The 19387-nt window shown below is 45.2% G+C and overlaps 1 protein-coding gene across 13 annotated transcripts in view; it reads left to right on the forward strand.

The window, feature by feature from the left end:
* MACF1 (microtubule actin crosslinking factor 1) overlaps positions 1 to 19387 on the forward strand; it is a 255271-nt gene that overhangs the window by 148807 nt on the left and 87077 nt on the right. For 9 of the 13 annotated variants that reach the window (XM_042440379.1, XM_042440382.1, XM_042440387.1 and 6 more), the window contains 16 exons: positions 1508 to 1735; positions 3572 to 3721; positions 4222 to 4455; positions 5102 to 5329; positions 5460 to 5993; positions 6705 to 6881; positions 7511 to 7634; positions 8162 to 8370; positions 8955 to 9272; positions 9991 to 10160; positions 11488 to 11644; positions 11847 to 11964; positions 14329 to 14391; positions 15008 to 15249; positions 16008 to 16137; positions 17554 to 17753. In XM_042440379.1, coding sequence (XP_042296313.1) covers positions 1508 to 1735; positions 3572 to 3721; positions 4222 to 4455; positions 5102 to 5329; positions 5460 to 5993; positions 6705 to 6881; positions 7511 to 7634; positions 8162 to 8370; positions 8955 to 9272; positions 9991 to 10160; positions 11488 to 11644; positions 11847 to 11964; positions 14329 to 14391; positions 15008 to 15249; positions 16008 to 16137; positions 17554 to 17753 — 3282 coding nt within the window. The remainder of the gene's footprint in view (positions 1 to 1507; positions 1736 to 3571; positions 3722 to 4221; positions 4456 to 5101; positions 5330 to 5459; positions 5994 to 6704; positions 6882 to 7510; positions 7635 to 8161; positions 8371 to 8954; positions 9273 to 9990; positions 10161 to 11487; positions 11645 to 11846; positions 11965 to 14328; positions 14392 to 15007; positions 15250 to 16007; positions 16138 to 17553; positions 17754 to 19387) is intronic. The other 4 variants (XM_042440384.1, XM_042440389.1, XM_042440391.1 and 1 more) reach the window with 2 other exon arrangements.

Consider the following 19387-nt stretch of genomic DNA (forward strand, 5'->3'; position numbering starts at 1 on the left):
AGGATGGGATGGGACTATTTCTCATTCAACTCCCTTTCTTTCTCTCCTTCGCCCATTTTTTCCTTGGCCCAAAAGGACTTTTCTTTATCCCTGTTTGCTATCTTTTCTCCCAAATTCTTTGGCACGATCCAATTGCTTCTACTATTAGCAGAGATTTGTGACTTTTCCTTGATGAAGTTCCCCTCTGCTGGCTGCATGCAGGATTTGGTGTGTTTGTATGTGTTGTTCGTCCATGTAGGGCTAAAAATAGAGATATAATGGCTAGTAGCCATTGACAGGCCTATCGTCTGTGTCTTTGAATTTCTAAATACATTTTTGCGCCAGGAGACATAACAAGAGTCTCTGGCAAACGGCTTTATCCAAAGTTATAACCATCTATGGCCATGAATTCTGTAGATGTATGATGCATGGTTTGAAAAAAGCATTTCTTCTTGTTTGTCTGGAACTCCAGAGCATTTTTTGAATAAAACTGAGTTTCTTGTCCATTCCTCCCAATGCATACCAGACGTTTAAACAGTATGGCCTGTTATTTCGTGGAGTTGGTAGCTCTACTAGTTAGTTCCATTCTACTCCGAATTAAATTATTATTGGTTGTTAAGTGTTGCTCTGAGTGGTGAAAAGCTCCTGGGAAAACAGGCAGGGCAGGGTTTGGTTTACTTTGAATAAAGCACTGTAGAGCAATGGGATCTTCATAATAGCTTGCTTTATTTTCAAAGGAAGAAGGGGAGCATTTAGAGGAACAGAATTGAGGAGGAGACCATTGAGGTTCTCATGGTCTAAAGTCTCTGGTCACTCATTCAAGGAGGCCAAAGTGTCAGTGGCATCCAGCCTTGCAATTGCTGGCTGCTAAATAAATCAGAAAAACTCTCTCTGGATACAGTAACATCTGAGACGCACAAAGCAGTGAAACCTTTATTGGCCAACCAAAATACACAAAATAACGCATTGCAAGCTTTGAAGCTCCACTGGCAGTTTCTTCTTCAGGCAAAGGTGCTGAAGAAGCCAATGGAGCTTCAAAAGCTTGCAACACCTATTTTGTGCATTTCAATTGGCTCAATAAAAGATACCACTGCGTTGTGCGTTTTGGATGTCACTGGACTTTGCTATATGGCCAACATGGCTATCCTTGGATATATGGCTCTGGATAGGCACTGATGTCTGGCAACCCTAGTTGGTGTTGGGGTTTGAGCATTGGAGTAGGACCAGGGTTCGAATCCCAGCTTGACCAACTTTGGGCAAGTCACTCTCTCTCAGCCTCAGGGGAAGGCAATGGCACATTTCCTCTGAGCAAATCTTACAAAGAAAACCCCACAATAGGGTGGCCTTAGGGTCGCCATAAGTTGGAAATGACTTGAAGGCACACACCACCACCAACAAAGCCCTGGATGAAGATCTCCAGGGCTGCATCCTCTGTGTGTTGTATACTTCATGTGCGCAGCCTCAAAAGAGTTTGCACTGACTACATTGTTCTCGTCTCTTCTCACTTTCTTTTTCTCAACATGGCCAGGAGCTGAAGGAGACCCTCGCAGACACCAAATCCCAGCTGGATGCGGCGGCCTTTGACATCCAGGTCTTCATCTCTGAGCATGCACAGGATCTAACACCTGAGCAAAGCAGGCGACTCCTGAGGCTGCTCAATGAACTGCAGAGCTCCTTCCGGGAGCTTTCAGAGAGACTGGCCACTCGGACGGAGGTCCTGCAGGTCTGTCTCCAGCAAGCGGAGCAGACAGACCAGGTGACGGCGGTGGGATGGCAGCCTCTGCCCTGCATCCTAGTTTATAAGGAGCAGAGACTAGAGAGATCTTGTAGCACCTTTGAGACTAGCTGAAAGAAAGAAATTGGCAGCATGTCCTTCTGTAGACCTCAGTCTACTTTCTCAGATGCATTGGAGCAGAGACTGTGTGTCTTTTCCTCTTTTAAACTTACCCAGGGGCTCCTAGAAAGGAAAGCTTTGCAACGATTGCTTTTACACCGTCAGTATCTTCTAATACCATTTAGATAAATACCATTTAGAGCAGTGATTCTCAACCTTCCTAATGCCATGACCCTTTAATACAGTTCCTCATGTTGTGGTGATCCACTGAACCATCAAATTGCAGTGTCTCAGTTTCTGTGACCATTGGAAATATGTGTTTTCCGATGGTCTTAGGCGACCCTTGTGAAAGAGTCATTCGACCCCCAAAGGCATTGTGACCCACAAGGTGAGAACTGCTGACTTAGAGGGTCTTCCAGGGAATTTATTTAAGAGGGGTATAGAGAAAAACAGTTCAAGCAATCCCTGCAATGATTGCAATCTTTAGTTTCCTGGCCCTGACCAGTGTATTGTCCAAGATGGAGTGGGCAAAGAGAAGGCATGAAAGGTAGCATTCAAACTTGGCACAGCATAATCTGAAACTGCATGCCCCTTATTTTCCCCTTCCCTGTTTTCAGGCACTATTAATACAAGTATTGTTTTGTTTTAACAGTTGTCTTTCTGTGATGTATGCCCGTTCTGCCTCTTCTCCATGTGTGTATTAACCAGTTTGCTTTGCCTTTTCAGATTCAGTGTGCACTACTCCCATCCTTAATGCGAGAAGATCTCATTGTGCTGCTGAAGAGTGCTTTTTTAAAAAAAGGACTGCACTCTTTCTCTTTATCTCTGTTTTCCTTCCCATTCTTCCACCTCAAACTGCTTCTGTTGTTTGGCTTTAAAGACTGTCAGAGAAAAGGAGTATTTGTTGTTTGGCTCAAGTGTGTCTGTTTGGATCATTAAGGGGACTGAAAGGAAAGAGAAATTGTGTGCTGGTTGAAAAGGAGGATGGTCCAGGGTTACACATCATGCTCAATTGCTCAAGAGATGCTCAAAGACTTCAGTGCATTCTCTCTCTGTCTCTCTTCCCAGAAAATACCTTTCTAAAGCTGCAACACTCCTAAAAGGTCATTCTGTACCTCTGGCTATTCCCTCCTAAGTATATTTGGTCCCTGATGCAGAAATGTTTCTCCAAGGAAAAATTGGGTTAATTGCTTTCTAGTCCCAAAAGCATCCAAAAAAGCAAGGGTTTTCTCTGTAAAAATCATTTATGTCTGGGTTCAGCTGATGCGATTCCCTGCACCTGCATCAGGAGAGGGAAAAAACTCAAGAAAAGTTGTATCTCAGAAGGTTAAAATACTTGTGAAGTTTGCAGGAAAAAGGTTGGATTCTCACTCCTTTTTTCCTGTAGCATCTCCACAGGCTTTGCCTTCTTTTTCTTCTTTGGCAATTCATCCTCGAGGAAACACCTTTTGGGTCAACACCTTTCCTTGATACATGAATGAAAGAAGTTAAAGCACGGGAAAACATTCAGATGGGGAATGGCCCATTTATAAATGGTTTGCACTCTTCTGTCCCAGATAGTGGAACCAAATTGTTGCCTAGAGCAAAAGTTGAGGATATGGGGTGAGAGAGAGAGAGAGAGAGAGAGAGAGAGAGAGAGAATATGCAGCAATGGACTTATTCTGCTTAAGTGCGACTTGTGACTTGTCTGCATGCATTTGTTGGCAGCCTTTAACTGGTCCCTGTCTTGTTTTTAAAAACGTCCATCTTCCAAAACAGACCCTCCAAGAACAGCAAGTAATCCGTAGCCGGAACTTGGAGGAGTTGCGCACCTGGATGAATCAAGCGGAGACTCGTTTGCTGGACCCACAAGGAGCCGTGAGCCAAGGAGAGCTTTCATTGCTGGAGCAGAGGCAGAGCGACATCAAGGTATGGGTGGTGTTTGCACACGGCCATTTTGGGAGGGAGAATCTATGCCAAGGCTGGGTCCCTAGGCAGAACATTGCTTGAGCATCTTCTTGGAAGCTTCAGATGGTGTGGGATTGTAACATCCACCTCTCGCAACCAAGTTAGGATGGTTGAAAGCGATTGCAAAAATATATAAATTCCAAAAAGCAAACCTCAACTTTGCCACTTTATATAACAGTTACAATTTTACTATCCGTTTTATTTAATGGGACTTGAGCACCCACTGATTTTAGTATTCGTTGTAGATCCTGGAAACAATTCCCAGCAGATAACAAGGGCCCAATGTAATTCATTAGATTTTGCTCTTTCTCGGGCCTAATGGTTTCATTGCTTTTATAGGAGGTTTATGGAAAACCTTGTTTTTGCAAACCTTACTACGAAATCTGGATAGGATAGATTAAGGGTTTCCAAGACTATGCTCACTGTCCTTCCTTTTGTTTGTTTAATTTTTCTATCCTCAGGACCTGCAGCGGAACATGCACATCCGGGCAGCCTCCTTTGCTGGCATCTTGAAAGCGACCGAGGAGTTTTTGGAGGAGAACCGGATGAAGCTGGACCCCCGGGAGCTGGCCTCCTTGCAAGAAAGGCACCACCAGGCTCAGGATCAGTACCACTCCTTGCAGGAGAAGGTGGAAGCCGCACAGAAGGAGCTCGAAACTGCCGTCAGCACAGTGGTCCAGCAGCAGACGGAGAAGGTACCATCTGCCACCAAAGCCGTATCCATCCGTCTGTCCATCTCTTCTTCCCTTCCTTCCTTTTGCTCTTTGTTCCCCCGGTGTGTCTTGTATACCAACATGCTTATTTGTATGCATCATGATAGAAATATAGGTTAAAGTTTCATCAGTTAAGTGGGCCTAGTTAGGTATTTGGTTAAGTTGGTCCAAAAGACTCTTGTTTTGTTTAGTTTGGTGAGTTGGTCTGGCAAGGAGTGGAACAGTGCTGGTTATTTTGCCTTGTCCTTGGGAAAGGAAACATTATTTTTGATCTTTTTTTTTAAAAAAAATGCCGTTTAAAAAAAATGTTAAGGCTTAAAGGTGGTCTGTGTTTAGTTGTCTGTGCTTCAGTGCCTGTGTGAAAATGACTCCCATATCTTCAGCTTTGCATGAGAGAAGGTGTCAAGGCAGAGCTTTTTAAAGCAGTCGTGGAAGGCAAAATAAGCTCAGTGAGCTTGTTTTTGCATCACTTCTTAGTCTGTGGGCTACTAAAGTGCGCTTGTGTTCATATATTTGAGAAATACCATCATTCATATACCTGACATCTGTGCACAAGCTACGCCAGGTGGTGGTGACCCCTTAAAACTACCTGATTCCTTAAATGCTCTACTCCCACTTTGGCTTCCAGGTCAGAGCGATCAAAGACTTTGAAGAAAACCAGAGCAAGATTGAATCCCTTCTGCATTGGGTGTCTTCATTGGGACAGTCCAGAGAGCTCCCCAAAGGCATGGTGAGGCCAATGGGGCACGAAGCCAGAGGAGAGGGAAATGCAAGGTACCAAGATGCTCCCGACGGCTGGCTGGTGGATGCAGACAGAGTGGAAGAGAATCTCGATTTGCACTACCAAAACTTGAAGGTTAGTGGGATCTGGCAGATAGAGAGTCAAGTGAAAAACCTGAGTTTAAATACTGAAGGTAGCAGAGGCTTCTCTCCCCGAGTGCCCCCAAATTAAACCTGATGTATGGACTTTGTTGTTTTTCCTCCAGGCCCACCACCAAGAGCTTCTTTCCCAGCAGCAAGGCGTCCTCCTATCCACACAGTCGGCCCAAGCCTTTCTGGACAAACAAGGGCACAATCTTGCACCAGCAGAGAAGCAGAGACTCCAAGGAAAGCTGGAGCAACTGAAGGACCAGTATGCCATCACTTTGTCGCAGTCGGAGATGCAGCTCAAACAGGTACAGGTGTTGCACGATGAGTTGCAGAAGTTCTTGCGGGACCACATGGAGTTTGAGGCCTGGCTGGGACCGGCCGAGCAAGAGCTGGAGAAGATGCACGAAAGAGACGGCAGCCTCGAGTCCCTCCGGCTGATGCTCCGCCGGCAGAGCAGCTTCTCGGAGGATGTGATCTCCCACAAAGGGGATCTGCGGTTTGTTACCATGTCGGGGCAGAAAGTGTTGGATGCAGAGAAGGGGGCAGCGGCGGCAGTGGGTGCAACTGGACCAGAGGTTTCAGCCACTGGAGCATTGGTGAAGAGCAAGTTGGATGACGCCACCAAGAGATACAGTGCTCTCCACTCCAAGGTACAAGAATCTGGGTTTTAAAGGAAGAGGGGAAAAGCAGTCCCTGGATCCATGCCTGAGCATCATATGCTGTGCTGCTGAACTGTGTTCCCAAAGCTTAGCATCTGCCTGCCTTGCTGTTATGTCTTGATAAGTCTTGTACAAACCATTGGCAATGGAGCACCTTGTTAACCTCTTATAATCTCTTTCCAAGGCTTCCTGCTCTCCAATAAGTAGAATTGAAAGACATACCCACGTTAGTCTGGAAAATCAGTCTGCAAAGGGTTCTTGTAGCACCTTTGAGACTAACTGGAAGAAAGAAGTTGGTAGCATGAGCTTTTGTATACTTGAGCCTACACCCTCAGAAGTAGGATTGTACCCATGTTGCAGAAATAATCCAGCGTGACACCACTTTAACTGTGGTGGCTCAATGCTGGGTTTGTAGTTTCATGTGGCATCAGAGCACACTGGCAGGGATGGTTAAAACAAAACTACAAATCCCAGTATCCCATATCATTGAACCATGGCAGCTAAAGTCAAGATAAACTGCATTATTTCTGCTTTTGAGTATGATTCTGCAAGGTGTCAAACTGACAGCCTTGTCCTGGTAATGTCAGGCACTGGGGCGGGTGGCTGCCTTTGTACATGCAGAATACAAGCTTTGCAGTTAAATAGCCTTTGATTGAGATCCACGTCATCACCTCTGACCTTTTCTTTCCCTGTGTCTCGCAGTGCACAGCCCTTGGTTCTCACCTGAACATGCTGCTGGATCGGTCTCAGCAATTCCAAGATGTGGCAAACTCCCTCCAGATGTGGATACAAGAGAGTGAGGCTACTGTGGCCAAGCTCATCTCCGAACCCATTTCCTCTGACCCAGCCGTTTTGCAGAAGCAGCTGGCCAGTGCTAAGGTGAGTGAGTTGTATCCAAAATGGTCCTCTGTGGGACTGATCTGGGCTTCAACGGTCCCCCCCCCCCATAAAGAAAAGTCCAGATGACAGAAGTCTGATATATTCTGACTTTCAGAGGGTTTGATCATATGCTTTTTCTTGTGTGATGTACTGGGACAAAGGTCCATGATAAGAACTGAGCTTAACACATAGCCTAATTAGAACTCCTGCCTTACTTGCAAAAGAAATGGCTCTCATTGGAAGAAGTCTCATGGCGTGTTGGGCGCATTTTCTGAACACCAGACAACCAGTGTTCAGTGTTCTACCTCTGAGATTTCTAGAACCACTTAGAAATGGTTGTCTACCTACCTCTGAGATTGCTAGGTCTCAAGAGATGTGGAGTTTTAAGCCAGTTTTGAGACTCAGTCCCTTGCTAGTTTAGAACATGATGGGAATCATTCAACCGTCTAGATGTTGCTGGACTGCAACCCGCATTATCCCCTTCCCAGGTGAAAAAACACTGGTATCTTCAGTCCCACAACCCGTAGGATTCCCACATCCAGTTTAGATGGATCCAGTTAACAGGTTCCCATATATGTGTGTCTGCTCTGATGTTTCTTGTCCTATCCCTTTCTTCTTGATTTCCCCAGCATCTTCAGGAGGATCTTGCAGAACACCAGGTGCCTGTGGAGAAACTTGAAAAGGCGGCACGGTCTCTTCTGGAGATACACCAAGCCCCAATGCCGGACCACAGAGACATTCAGCGAACCACAGGTATCTGTGTAGAATGCTTTGGTTTCTTCCACATTGCAGAATCATTGCAGTTTGATTTGTAGTTTGTTGTGGCTCCAGAGGTCTCTGACAGTGAAGGCCAAATATCTCACAAAACTACAAACCCCAGAATTCAATAGCAGTGAGCCATGGCAGTTTAAGCAATGTCAAACTGCGTTAATTCTGAAGTGCAGATGCAAACCTTGTTTGCAGTCACTCCCTTAGTAGCAAAAAGTAATGGAAAAGTAATTAGTGGCGTAAGGAGAAATGTAACAAGTTACCTTTTTGTCACTGAGTAATCACAGTCTGTTCATTTTCAAATATTGATAACTAATGGGCACACATTACTTTTTGAAAAGTAACTTTTGTTGCTCATTTGCCAAAATGTCTTGCGCTTACTCTGGTCTCAAGGAATGGCATCACATGCCAGCATCTGAATGTGGGTGAACAGCTTTGCCTTTATTTGTGGCATGTGGTGTTAACCATTCCTTTCTTAACCTTCTGCTGTTTTTCCTTCAACGCTACCCCAGATTCCATTGTGAGCCGTTTCCAGAGTCTCTCTGGCCGAATGGCGGAGCACTCAGACCTCTTGCAGAAGGCCATTGCCCAGTCACAGAGCGCCCAGGAAGGGCTGGAGAGCCTCGTCCGGTCCATGGCGGAGATAGAGGGAAACCTCCACCGGGAAGACGTTGCCACTTTCTCCTCTACTTCCATCCAGGAAGCCCTTGCTACAAACATGGTGAGAGAGTTTTTTGCTCAGCTTCCTGTCAATGGATTATTTCTTCTCCTCCTCCTCCTCTTCTTTTTCTTCTTCTTCCTCCTCCTGTTCCTGCTCCTCCTCCTCCTCGTCTTCATCTTCTTCTCTTCCTCTTCTCCTTATTCTTTTCTTCTTCCTCTTCTTCTTTCTCCTCCTCCTCTTTTTTCTTCTCTTCTCATTGTCTTCCCTTTCTTCCTCCTTACCCATCCCACTCATCTTCTTCATTATCTTTTCCTCTCCTCATCCAGCTCATTCTCCTCCTCCTCCTCCTTTTCTTCTTCTTTTCCTCCTCTCCTTATTCTCCTCTTTCTCATCTTCTTCTTCCTCTTTTTCTTTCTCCTCCTCCTCCTCTTCTTCCTGATCATCTTCCTTTTATTTCTCCTTCTCCCTCCCACTCCTAATCATCTTCTTCTTCCTCATCCTCCTTATTAAAGGGGAGCAGGTGTTCCTCCCATTTCTGCATGGTCTGAATAACTTTGTGGGTTTCTCTGCATTTGGGGTTCAGTGGAAAGAGAGAGATCTCTTTGAGCCTCATCTTTGAGCTCTCCTTGCCTGCCTCTTCCTAGAAGCTGAAGCAGGACATGGCCAGGCAGAGGAGCAGCCTAGAAGCCACCCGGGAGATGGTGACACGCTTCATGGAGACGGCCGAGAGGACCACAGCGGCTGCCTTGCAGAGCCAGCTGGCAGAGGTGACAGAGCGCTTCGGGAGATTGTGTCGGCAGCAGCAAGAGAAGGAGGACGCCCTGAAGGACCTTCTCCCCAAAGTGGAGCAGTACGAACAGCTCTCCAAGAAGCTGGAGCAGTTCACGGAGAGCCGGGCCCGACTCCTGGCCTCGGGGAACCAGCCAGACCATGATATCGCTCATTTCTCCCAGCAGATCCAGGTGAGCAGCAACTGTACAGCGGAGGCTCTTTGGGAGAGCAGAGAGCGGAAACCAAATGCTTCCGTGTCAGAGGCAGTGGTGAATCCGCACTGGATTTTATTCCAGACTACTGAGGGTGCTGAATTTATTATGAGGGACAATGCTGGGTTTATTTATTTATTGAGTGTATCCCTCATTTTTCACACAGGATGGGCTCCTTTAAAGTCTTAATTTATGCAATCCCTCCCCTTGACTAAAGTTTTCTTTTTCATATATATCAGTTTAAAGCATATTGATTGTTTTATGCATACAATGGGAACTTGTTATCCGCTGGGATTTGGTTCCAGATCCCATTTATATAATGGTGCCCCTTATATAAAATGGAAAATCAAGGTTTGCTATTTGGAATATTTTCAAGCCGTGGATGCTTGAATCCATGGATAAAAAAATCCGTGGATAAGGAAGGATGACTGTACTTTATTTTTGGGGGTCCTGAAAGCCTTCCAGATGTTCAGTGCTTTGAGGCAAGATGGTCTCAGTAGGTTTGAAAATGTCTCATTTGTTCAGTCTTGAGTATAATAGAATTTCCTTCCATCACATGTGGCTTCCAGGGACTGGCCTAAGTTGCTTGGTCTCTCCTTTTGGTGAACGTGTCCCAAGGAACAGGCTTTGAGTTTTGTGCTGGACCGTGTGTAGCTATCAGTTCTCATCCATGCTCTCCTCCATATTGTGCTTCCAGGAGGTCAATTCTGAAATGAATCAGCGGCACGAAGACCTGGAAACGTTGGAACGTCTGACCGCAGAGCTCAACTCTTGTGCGTTTCCACTGGCAGGCTCCTCTTCGCACCAGGAGAAAGTGCGTAATTTGCGGAAAGACTTTGCACAGCTGCAGAAAACAGCAAGGGAGAGGTAAGAGGAGTTTGGCGATGGTGGTGATGACCTTTGATGGATATCCTGTGGAAGAGACTAGTCACAGGAAGCTGAGGAGAGCTGAAAGACTCACGGTCATCCAGAATCCTCCCATGTGTACCTCCAACACTTTGTATTAAAAGGGGCTGGAGACTGATGGTGTCTTATTCTGTCCAGAGTAGATGCCTGCTTGAAGGAGGAATCCCTGCTGCCCATGTTTTGGATTCACATCCCATTTATCATCCCTATTAAAACAGGTTTTTATCTAATCAAAACTCTGAAAACCCTTTTTAACTATACTTGTGGCAGTTCAGGTGAAGAAACAGAGGCATCCTCCATGGAAAGCCAAATATCTCTGACTACTTTCAGCCCTCCCAGGAATTACTATCTGTTTCCAGACTTAGGAAGGAAATGCCACTTGCTCCATCCCTCCATCCCCATCCTTTGCCTGTACGCTTTTATGTATGACTTATTACTCCTTGCAGGATTGGGACCAGTAGTCTTGCAACCATCTGGAAGTATTGCTGACCAGGTGTATTTCTGACCAGGAGAAAATGCATGAAATCATTTTGGAAGTGCTACACAACTGCTTTGTTATCACTGTTATTCTTAAACACTGTAGTATTTAGTGGGTTCAGGGAGATGGAATGAGTTACCAATGAAGGAAATAAAGAGAGGTCACAGGCAGTGAGTCTTCTCAAGTTTAAATCTCCAGGTTGTTTAAAGATTTAAAAGGAAACAAGAGCTTTATAGCTGTCTCATGACAAAGTGATAGTTGCAGGCTGCCTTGAACAGCTGCTTCACGAGTCTCTCCAGCAATGGTGCCTCCCAGAGTGAGTAGATGGCATCCTCTGTGGCACTGCCAGGGAACTAAGGAATCCCTGCTGGCTTTGTACATGGCTGTTAAGTTGAAACTAAAGCTCCTAAGACTATACACTTGCCCACTGAGGCTTGTGGCATTCGAAATGGCCCCACAGGTGATGGGTTGCAGAGAATGAAAGTCTATGTGCATAAGATGACTGTAGTTGGCCCTTTGTATACACAGATTCCTTATCCTCAGATTCAACCATCCATGGTTTGAAAATACTCAAAAAGCATATACATTACAAAAAGCAAACCTTGATTTTGCAATTTTTCAAGGGACTCCATTTTGCTATGCCATTGTATTTAATGAGACTTGAACTTCTGTGGATTATGGTATCCATAGTGGATCCTGGAACCAAATCCCAGCAGATACCAAGGGCTCACTGTATTAGCATGCATGAGATGGATACTAGTGTTTTCTTTTCTTTTTACAAATGCCTATCCTATCTTCCCCTCTCCCCAGAGAGAAAGGTGCATCGTCCTGCCAGGAGCAGTTGGACGAATTCCGAAAACTGGTTGGGTCCATCAGACATTGGCTGAAAGAAACAGAGGCGAATATCCCAGCCACAGAGACTTCTTTGGGCACCCATGAGCTGGAGAAGCGGATGCAGCAAATTGAGGTGGGCAAAGGGAGGAAGCTGGTGGGGACGATGGGAAGCAGGAGCCATGGGGCAGGGGCCACACTACCCAACATAGAAGTCTACTTACAGTATGAGCTTCCCTGGGCAGTTGGCTTGATGTCCTGAAGCATCGCAGCTGATTCGTGGCATTGCCTACCTGCTGGTGGCCACTATCTGATCCCTGTCTGTGTCCTTTTGCCAGGTCTTGCTGGATGAATGGACAGGAAGGGGATCCCTTGTGGAGGAGATCAACCGGAGAGGGACGGCGCTGGAGAGTTTGATTGTTGAGATTACAGCTCCTGATGCACAATCCAAGACAGGTAGGAAGAAAAACAGATGTTAGAGTTTTTTTCAAAGCTGGTTGAGGACAACAGATGGGGAAAAGGAGTGAGAAGAATGTTTATTTGAAGGTGTTTGGTTTTTTTTGCTTAATATACAATGGGATCCCTGCCCCCCCCCCCCAAGAAGCAAGAAAATACAACAAAATATTTTAACAATGCAACATCTCTTGTAGTCTCACTCACAGAAGAGAAAAGCTTTGCAAGTTTTCCTTGTCACCTGTGAGAATGAAATAAAGCAAGATTTATATCCCCAGTCTTTGAGAACATAAGTAGAACACACCTGCCATTCCTCTGGGATGTAATTATCTGCTGAAGTTAGTAGCAGGGGCAAAAGTCCTAATATATACATATATAGATATAATGTGGAACATTGAATACCAACCAAAGAATAGTTTTATGGCTACCACCCTCTTCTAGCTATGCCAGTCTCCAACCTTTTACCTAATAGCTCCCTAACTCCTTTTTTTGACTGGGAGAGTGACGAGAGCTTGCAAGACAAAAGCAAATCCCTGCGTGTTGTAGAACAGTCTGTTGTCATGTGCTGTGCTAGTTTTGTCCACGTCTTCCCACAATTGCATCCCTCTTTCACATCCTCATTCACCATACATTACCTAGGCAGTGTACCTCAACCGAAACAGCAACAACGACAACCCGCTGAAATTGTACTTTTGCATCAGTGGCTCTCCCCCCTTGCAGCATCGATGCATGCAAATGCAAAATCTGTGGGTTGCTTAGACTGTGTGCGGTTGCTTCCTGCAGTTCCACAATGCCTGACTTCCTGCAGTCGTTCTTTGGTATCTACCTTGTTGCCTGGGTAACACGAAATGGGTCTCAGGCAACAATGACTGAAATGGTGGAAAGGAGGATTATTCCTGGGAATAATCTTCCCAGCACATTGTTGCACCCACTGATTGATTATGTGTGTAGTAGGGGTGAATTAAAGGGGGTGCAAGGACCCTTTCACACATAACTTGCATCAAATGGCATCTACCTGAAGCAGCTGCCATCAGGATGTGCCAATCTCATGCTTCTACCTAAAGCATATCCAGACTGCAGAATTGTAGCACACACGACACTAGTTTAACTGTCATAACTCTGTCCTATGTGCTCCTGGGGCTCTCTGTTTGCCTTGCAATTCTCTAATATTGTTGGACATAAAGAAAACAAAAATAATGGCCACAGAAAATGTACACAGATTCAACCTAGACCATAAAGAAATAGAAACAGTTCAAGGATGTTCATACCTGGGACCAAATATTAATCAGAGTGAGGACTGCAGTCAAGAAATCATAAGAAGAGTAAGGATGGGGAGGGCAGCTATGAGAGAACTAGAAAATATCCTAAAATGTAAAGACATACAACTGAGCACGAAAGTTTGAATCATTCAAGCCATTGTATTCCCCATCACCATGTACGGATGTGAGAGCTGGTCAGTTAAGAAAACAGATAGGAAGAGAATAAATTCATTTGGGATATGGTGCTAGAGAAGAGTGCTGAGGTTACCATGGACAGCCAAGAAGTCAAACAAATGGATCCCAGAACAGATCGAGCCAGAAATCTCTCTAAGAGCTAAGGTGACCAGACTGAAGATGTCATACTTTGGCCACATTATGGGGAGGCACGACTCATTGGAGAAAACAATGTTAGGAAAGGTAGAGGGAAGCTGAAAGAGAGGAAGGCCTCATGCCAGATGGATGGACTGTATTAAGGAGGTCATGGGCATGAATTTGTAGGACCTAAGCAGAGCAGTGGAACATAGGGAGTCTTGGAGATGTCTCAACCACAGGGTTGCCATGAGTCACAATCGACTTGAGGGTGGATAACAACAACAGAACAAGAACCAATACTGCAATGCAATGGACTTAAGATCCCTAGGAGAGAATTCTAAGTATTTCCTCAGCAAACTACAAATCCTTGGATTCTGTAGGAAGGAGATAGGGTGTCTTCCTCCATGGCAGAATGGTGTTAGAGTGGATGGCTCTTGTGGTCCCTTCCAACTCTGTGATTTTATTTTAAGCCAGTATGGACACACTCCAACTGTGTGCAGTTTCTTTCTGCTACGTTGTGGTTAGATAAAACATAAAAGACAGGGAAGCGTGATTCAGTAACAGTAGGTTTTACAGCATGAAAAGAGTAGTGTCTATACTACCTTTGCATGAGAGAGTAAACTTGATAGTTGACAGAGATGCCATAATTCACACTTAATCGTCCTGGATTGGGGTGCCACAAAGGGCTTGTGTTCTCGCCACAAAAGAGGAAGCCAGTGAAGATTTTCCCTGTGCCTGGATCACTAATGCGTTTTGTCTCTGTCATTCTGTCTGTCTCCTTTGTCGTTTTGCTCAGGTTCTGTGCTGCCCACTGGGGGAAGTTCTGTTGGCAGCGTTAATGGATATCACACCTGCAAAGGTGAGGGAGCCCAGCCTGTTGTGCGTGAGTGTCACGTGAGTCTTGTGTGTGTGTCTTGTGGTGTCTTGCTGGTCTTCCAGAATCACAAGGCAGTCTGAGGCTGTTATCCATACTGCAGAAGTAATCCAGTTTGACACCACTTTGACTGTCTTGGCCCAATGCTAATGGAATCCTTGGATTTGTAGTTTGTTGTGGCACCAGAGCTCTCTGACAGAGAAGGCTAAATGTTTCACAAAACTACAAATCCCATAGCATTGAGCCATGGCAGTTAAAGTGGTTTATTTCTGCAGTGCAGATGCAACCCAAGTCTCCAAACGCTTATGCTACAACATCTTTCACACAGTTAGTCTCAAAGGTGCTACAAGATCCCCTTCCATACTGATTTGTACAGACGAATACAGCTGTGTCTCTAAATTCTTCCTCTATAAAGTGCGCATGCTGATTGTGCTGGCATAAAGTCCTTGCCATTAAATAATCTGTCCAGCCGATATACTTAGTATGTTGTAGTTTCGTTCCATGACGCAACAGCTTGAACTGTACTTCTGTATACCAGATATTGACATTGAGTGGTTTTTCCAGCTCAAATTTGCTTTCTTTTCTCTTTTTCTTGCTTTAGATCTGACGGAGATCCAGTGTGACATGTCAGATGTGAACCAACAGTATGAGGGTCTGGGTGCCACCTTGCAGGGGCGTCAGGAGCAGCTGTCTTCCATGTTGGCAAAGATGAGGGACACCCAGGAGGAGGTGGGCTCCATCCTGACGTGGCTGGAGTCAAAGGAGAGGACCCTGAAATCTTTGGAGGCCTCCTCCTCACCAACGAAGTCGGAGACTGTGAAAGCTCAGGCGGAGCACAACAAGGTCTGGAAGGAACACACACACACACACACACACACACGGTTTATATACGTTCTTTGAAGCTGTCCATAATCACATAAAGGGGAAAGAGGCTTACATAATATATCATTCTATACAACACAAATGTTCTTTTTGGAATCGACAGTTCTTTCAAGATTTGGCAGTCCCCCTAGGATTGATACAGCACTCCATATGTGCTTGAACTGAACAATTTTTATGTTTTGCAAATCCCTCTTTAGCAACCTCTCTCTAGTTATTGTGCGAAATTGGGGTGAATATTTGCAAGCTGATATGCCTCAACATTTAATTTTTAAAGGTTTGTGTGTGTGTGTGTGTGTGTTTGCATAGGAATGGCTCAAGTTCCAGGTGGACTTGAGCGTCTGAAAAACAGTTCAAGTATATTACATGTATTGGCTTGGTATCACTTTATAAATTCTGCCCTTGCTGGAACATGGAGGACACTTTAATCCAGTGATTCCCAAACTCTGGTCCTCCAGAAGTTTTGGACCTCAGTTTCCTGGAGCCCCATCCATCTTGTCCAGCGGTTTGGGATTCTGGGAGCTGGAGTCCAAAACACCTGGAAGGCTAGAGTTTGGGAATCACTTCATCCTTCGTAAATAATTGTCAGGCACTCTAGCTTCTCCTTCTCCCCATGATTTCCTTCTGATGTGCGAGAGCTACGAACACAACATTTACCATGCCTAATGTTGCTGTCTTATTTTTATTTTATGTATTTGCTTTCCCTTCCTCTGCCTCTGCAGGCACTTCTGGCTGAGTTGGAGCAGAATGCCGTAAAGGTCCAGAAAGCAAAGCAGTCCCTATCTGGACTCCTGGAGAAATATCCTGAATCGCCAGAAGTAGGAAATTGGAAGCGGACGTTGGAGGACTTAAGTATGTGTATATTTGCATATACATTATGAGATATCTTGGAGATGGGACCCAAGTCTAAACATTAAATCCATTTATGTTTTACATATAACTTATATGCATAGCCTGATGATAATTTTGTACACAGTATTTTTAATTTAAAAAAATGAATGGCACACAGTTTGTGTGCACTGAAAGCAAAGCAAAGTTAAAGGGCAAAACAGTACTGAAGTGTCTAAAGTGAACATAAACAGTCAGCCTGTCAATTGGTCAGTTGTCCCCCCCCCCCCAAAAAAAAACCTTACGATGGCTGCATCCACACAGTCAAAATAATCCACTTTAGCTGCTATGGTTCCATGCTATAGAATTATGGGAACTGTTGTTTTGTGAGATATTTAGCCTATCAGAGGGCTCTGGTGTCAGAACAAAATACAAACCCCAGGACTCCATAGCATTGAGCTTGGATTATTTCTGCAGTATGGATGCAACCAAGGTAAATATTTGCTAAACAGTAATAAATATCTGCAAAAGGCTATCCTTGGTGTGCCGCAGTTTCCACCTGAGTCACTTTTAAAAACTTGCTTCTACCTCTGTTTATAGATAGGAGGTGCACCCAGTTTGTGTAGGAATTAGGCCAGTACTTGGAACTGTATGGAAATATTCAGAAACTGGCCCTTCAGAGATGTGTGAAGGAAGTCCTTGCCATTCAGCTGAGACCTGGCAGTCATCTTGTTGTTTAAGGCAGAGCGGATGCTGTGAACGCAACAGATTGTCATGTTGCATCATCCGCATCTTTAGCTAAAACAGGGGTGGGCAACAATTTTCACCTCCATCCCCGGTGGGGCACAATGACTTGCATACGCCCCCAGACCCCCTTAAAAATAAAATACATACATTTTCCTAGGGTAATTTTACCCCTCCCCGGGGCTCACCTGTCCGCAAGCCTCCTAAACACCTTGAATCACCCCTTAAAGAACCCATCCCTCAAAAAAACCCCAAACCCACTCAGTCATGGAAACTCACTCGGTCACACTGAGCAAGTCACTATCTCTCAGCCTCAGAGGAAGGCATTGGCAAATTTCCTCTGGATAAATATTGCCAAGAATATTGCAGACGAGGGGTATCACAAATTGGGGTCTACTTGAAGGGACATAATAGCAATAACAACACACTGGAATATCTTAGAAAGCTATTTAGGTTCAAAATCAAGAGCTGCTTGAAAGCCGGATGCATGAGAGGATGACAGGGAGGGTGAACTGGAAAACAGGAGCCCACTTGGCTGAGGAGGCCAGGATTAAAGCAGGAAGCAAAGGCCAAGGTCCTTGGTGTCAATGTGGGATTATGCAAGGGCTAAACATTTCTCCAGAGATTCTGGCCTACCTGTGCTCAGCAAGCAGCATGGGGAGCATTCATGGAAACCATGGTATTTCTGCCCCACAGATTCCAGGTGGACCCGTGCCAATCAAGTGACAGCGGAGCGCCAGCAGAAGCTGGAAAAATCTGCCAACGAACTGGCAAGCTTCCAGGTTGCCGAAGGCCAGTTGCGCCCCTGGTTGATGGAGAAGGAGCTCATGATGAGTGTGCTTGGACCGCTGTCCATTGACCCCAACATGCTGAGTGCACAGAAGCAGCAGGTTCAGGTGAGAAGAGCTGGAGGCACTTGTTCACATCTGTGTTGTGCCTTTGGATTGGGAAGACAGTGACCAACGTGGAGTATTGGAGGGTTTATTCAATTGGGTGGTAGGTTACAAGGCTGATCTTTCTTCCTGTAGATGTGTTAAATGGCATTGGGGGAGTCCAATTATGACAAAAAAATGGGTACTGGAACAGTTTGAACCTGAGCTCTCCCTAGAAGCCAGGATGACCAAACTGAGGCTATCGTACTTTGGCGGCATCATGAGAAGACAAGACTCATTGGAAAAGACAATAATGCTAGGAAAGGAGAAGGGTAAGAGATAGAGGTAGACTACATACCAGATGGATAGACTCAGTCAAGGAGGCCATGGCTAGGAGTGTGAAGGAACTATGCAGAGTGGTTGAAGATGGTGGGTCCAAGAGGTGTCTCATTGACAGAGTCACCATGAGCCAGAGTCAACTCAAAGGCAGCTAACCACCTTTGTCTTCTGTTGTTGACCTGTCTACAAAATCAAGCCTGGTTTCCCAGAGTGAGCTTGATGGTGAGAGTATTAGGTTCCAGAGGGAAGATCCAAGAGGGTTGTCTCACCAACTCCTGTGCTGGCCATTGTCAGAAGAAGGGAGCTGTTGGCCATATGCAATGGCAGCATCACTGAGTCTGGCCATAAGGCAGGTTCCTGCCTTAGAGAAGTCAGATGGCACCAGAGTGACCAGATGTCATAACCCCCAGAGAGGACAAGGCACCATAAAATGTAGAACATTCAGGGTAAATGCAGGACATTACCAAACAAAAGCTAAAAACACTAATAAAAATATAAATTCATGACTCTTGGTCATGCTCAAAATGAAGGACGTTTTGGAATTCTCTTCTGAACAGAAAGTTCAAATGTTGGACATATCCTGGCAAAGGAGAACCTCTGGTCACCCTTAATTGTACAAGAGACCAAAAGTGTTCCACTAGACCAATCTTTCCTAACCTTTGGTCCTCTATTTGTTTTCGACTTCACATCCCAGAAGCCCCAACCAACTTGTCCAGCAGTCAGTAATTCTGGGAGCTGAAGTACAAAAGATCTGGAAGGATCAAAGATTGAGAACCACTAGACTAGACCAACTGAAACTCCAAGCTCTGGCCTGATAACTAGGGCAAGATAGTAAATGCTGACCAGTGTCTTTGAATGCCCATCCTTGGCCTCCTGCTAGCCAGCCCTTTTGGATGGAAGTGTCTTGCTTAAAAATGCATGGTTTATTTAAACTCTGGCCTGCCTTTCTTATTTCTCTCCCTCTTTTGGAAATTACGCGTCTTATTGCTAAGAGGCCTGTAGCTAGTCAAGCTCACAGCAGGGGGAAAGATCTTCTGGCCAACGGGATTGACTCCCCTCCTGCCGTTTGTTTATAGTATATACGGTCTGGAGTAGCAGCAGCAGCAGCAGCAGCGGGACAAATAAGGCAGGAGAATGAAATGCCTTTCTGATGTCGTCATCAGCGCCAGCATTTTTTAAAAGCTCAAATGCTGTTTAGAAGTTGAGTCTGCAGTTTCTTTGCAAGCCTTCCAAAAACTCTTGACAGCTGCCAAAGGAGCTTTTAGCTGTGTGGTCAGCCAGCTTAGTAATTTTATTTTTATTTTATTTGCAGCCTTGTT

This window comes from Sceloporus undulatus, chromosome 9, assembly GCF_019175285.1.
Source record: "Sceloporus undulatus isolate JIND9_A2432 ecotype Alabama chromosome 9, SceUnd_v1.1, whole genome shotgun sequence".
NCBI classification, from domain to species: domain Eukaryota; kingdom Metazoa; phylum Chordata; class Lepidosauria; order Squamata; family Phrynosomatidae; genus Sceloporus; species Sceloporus undulatus.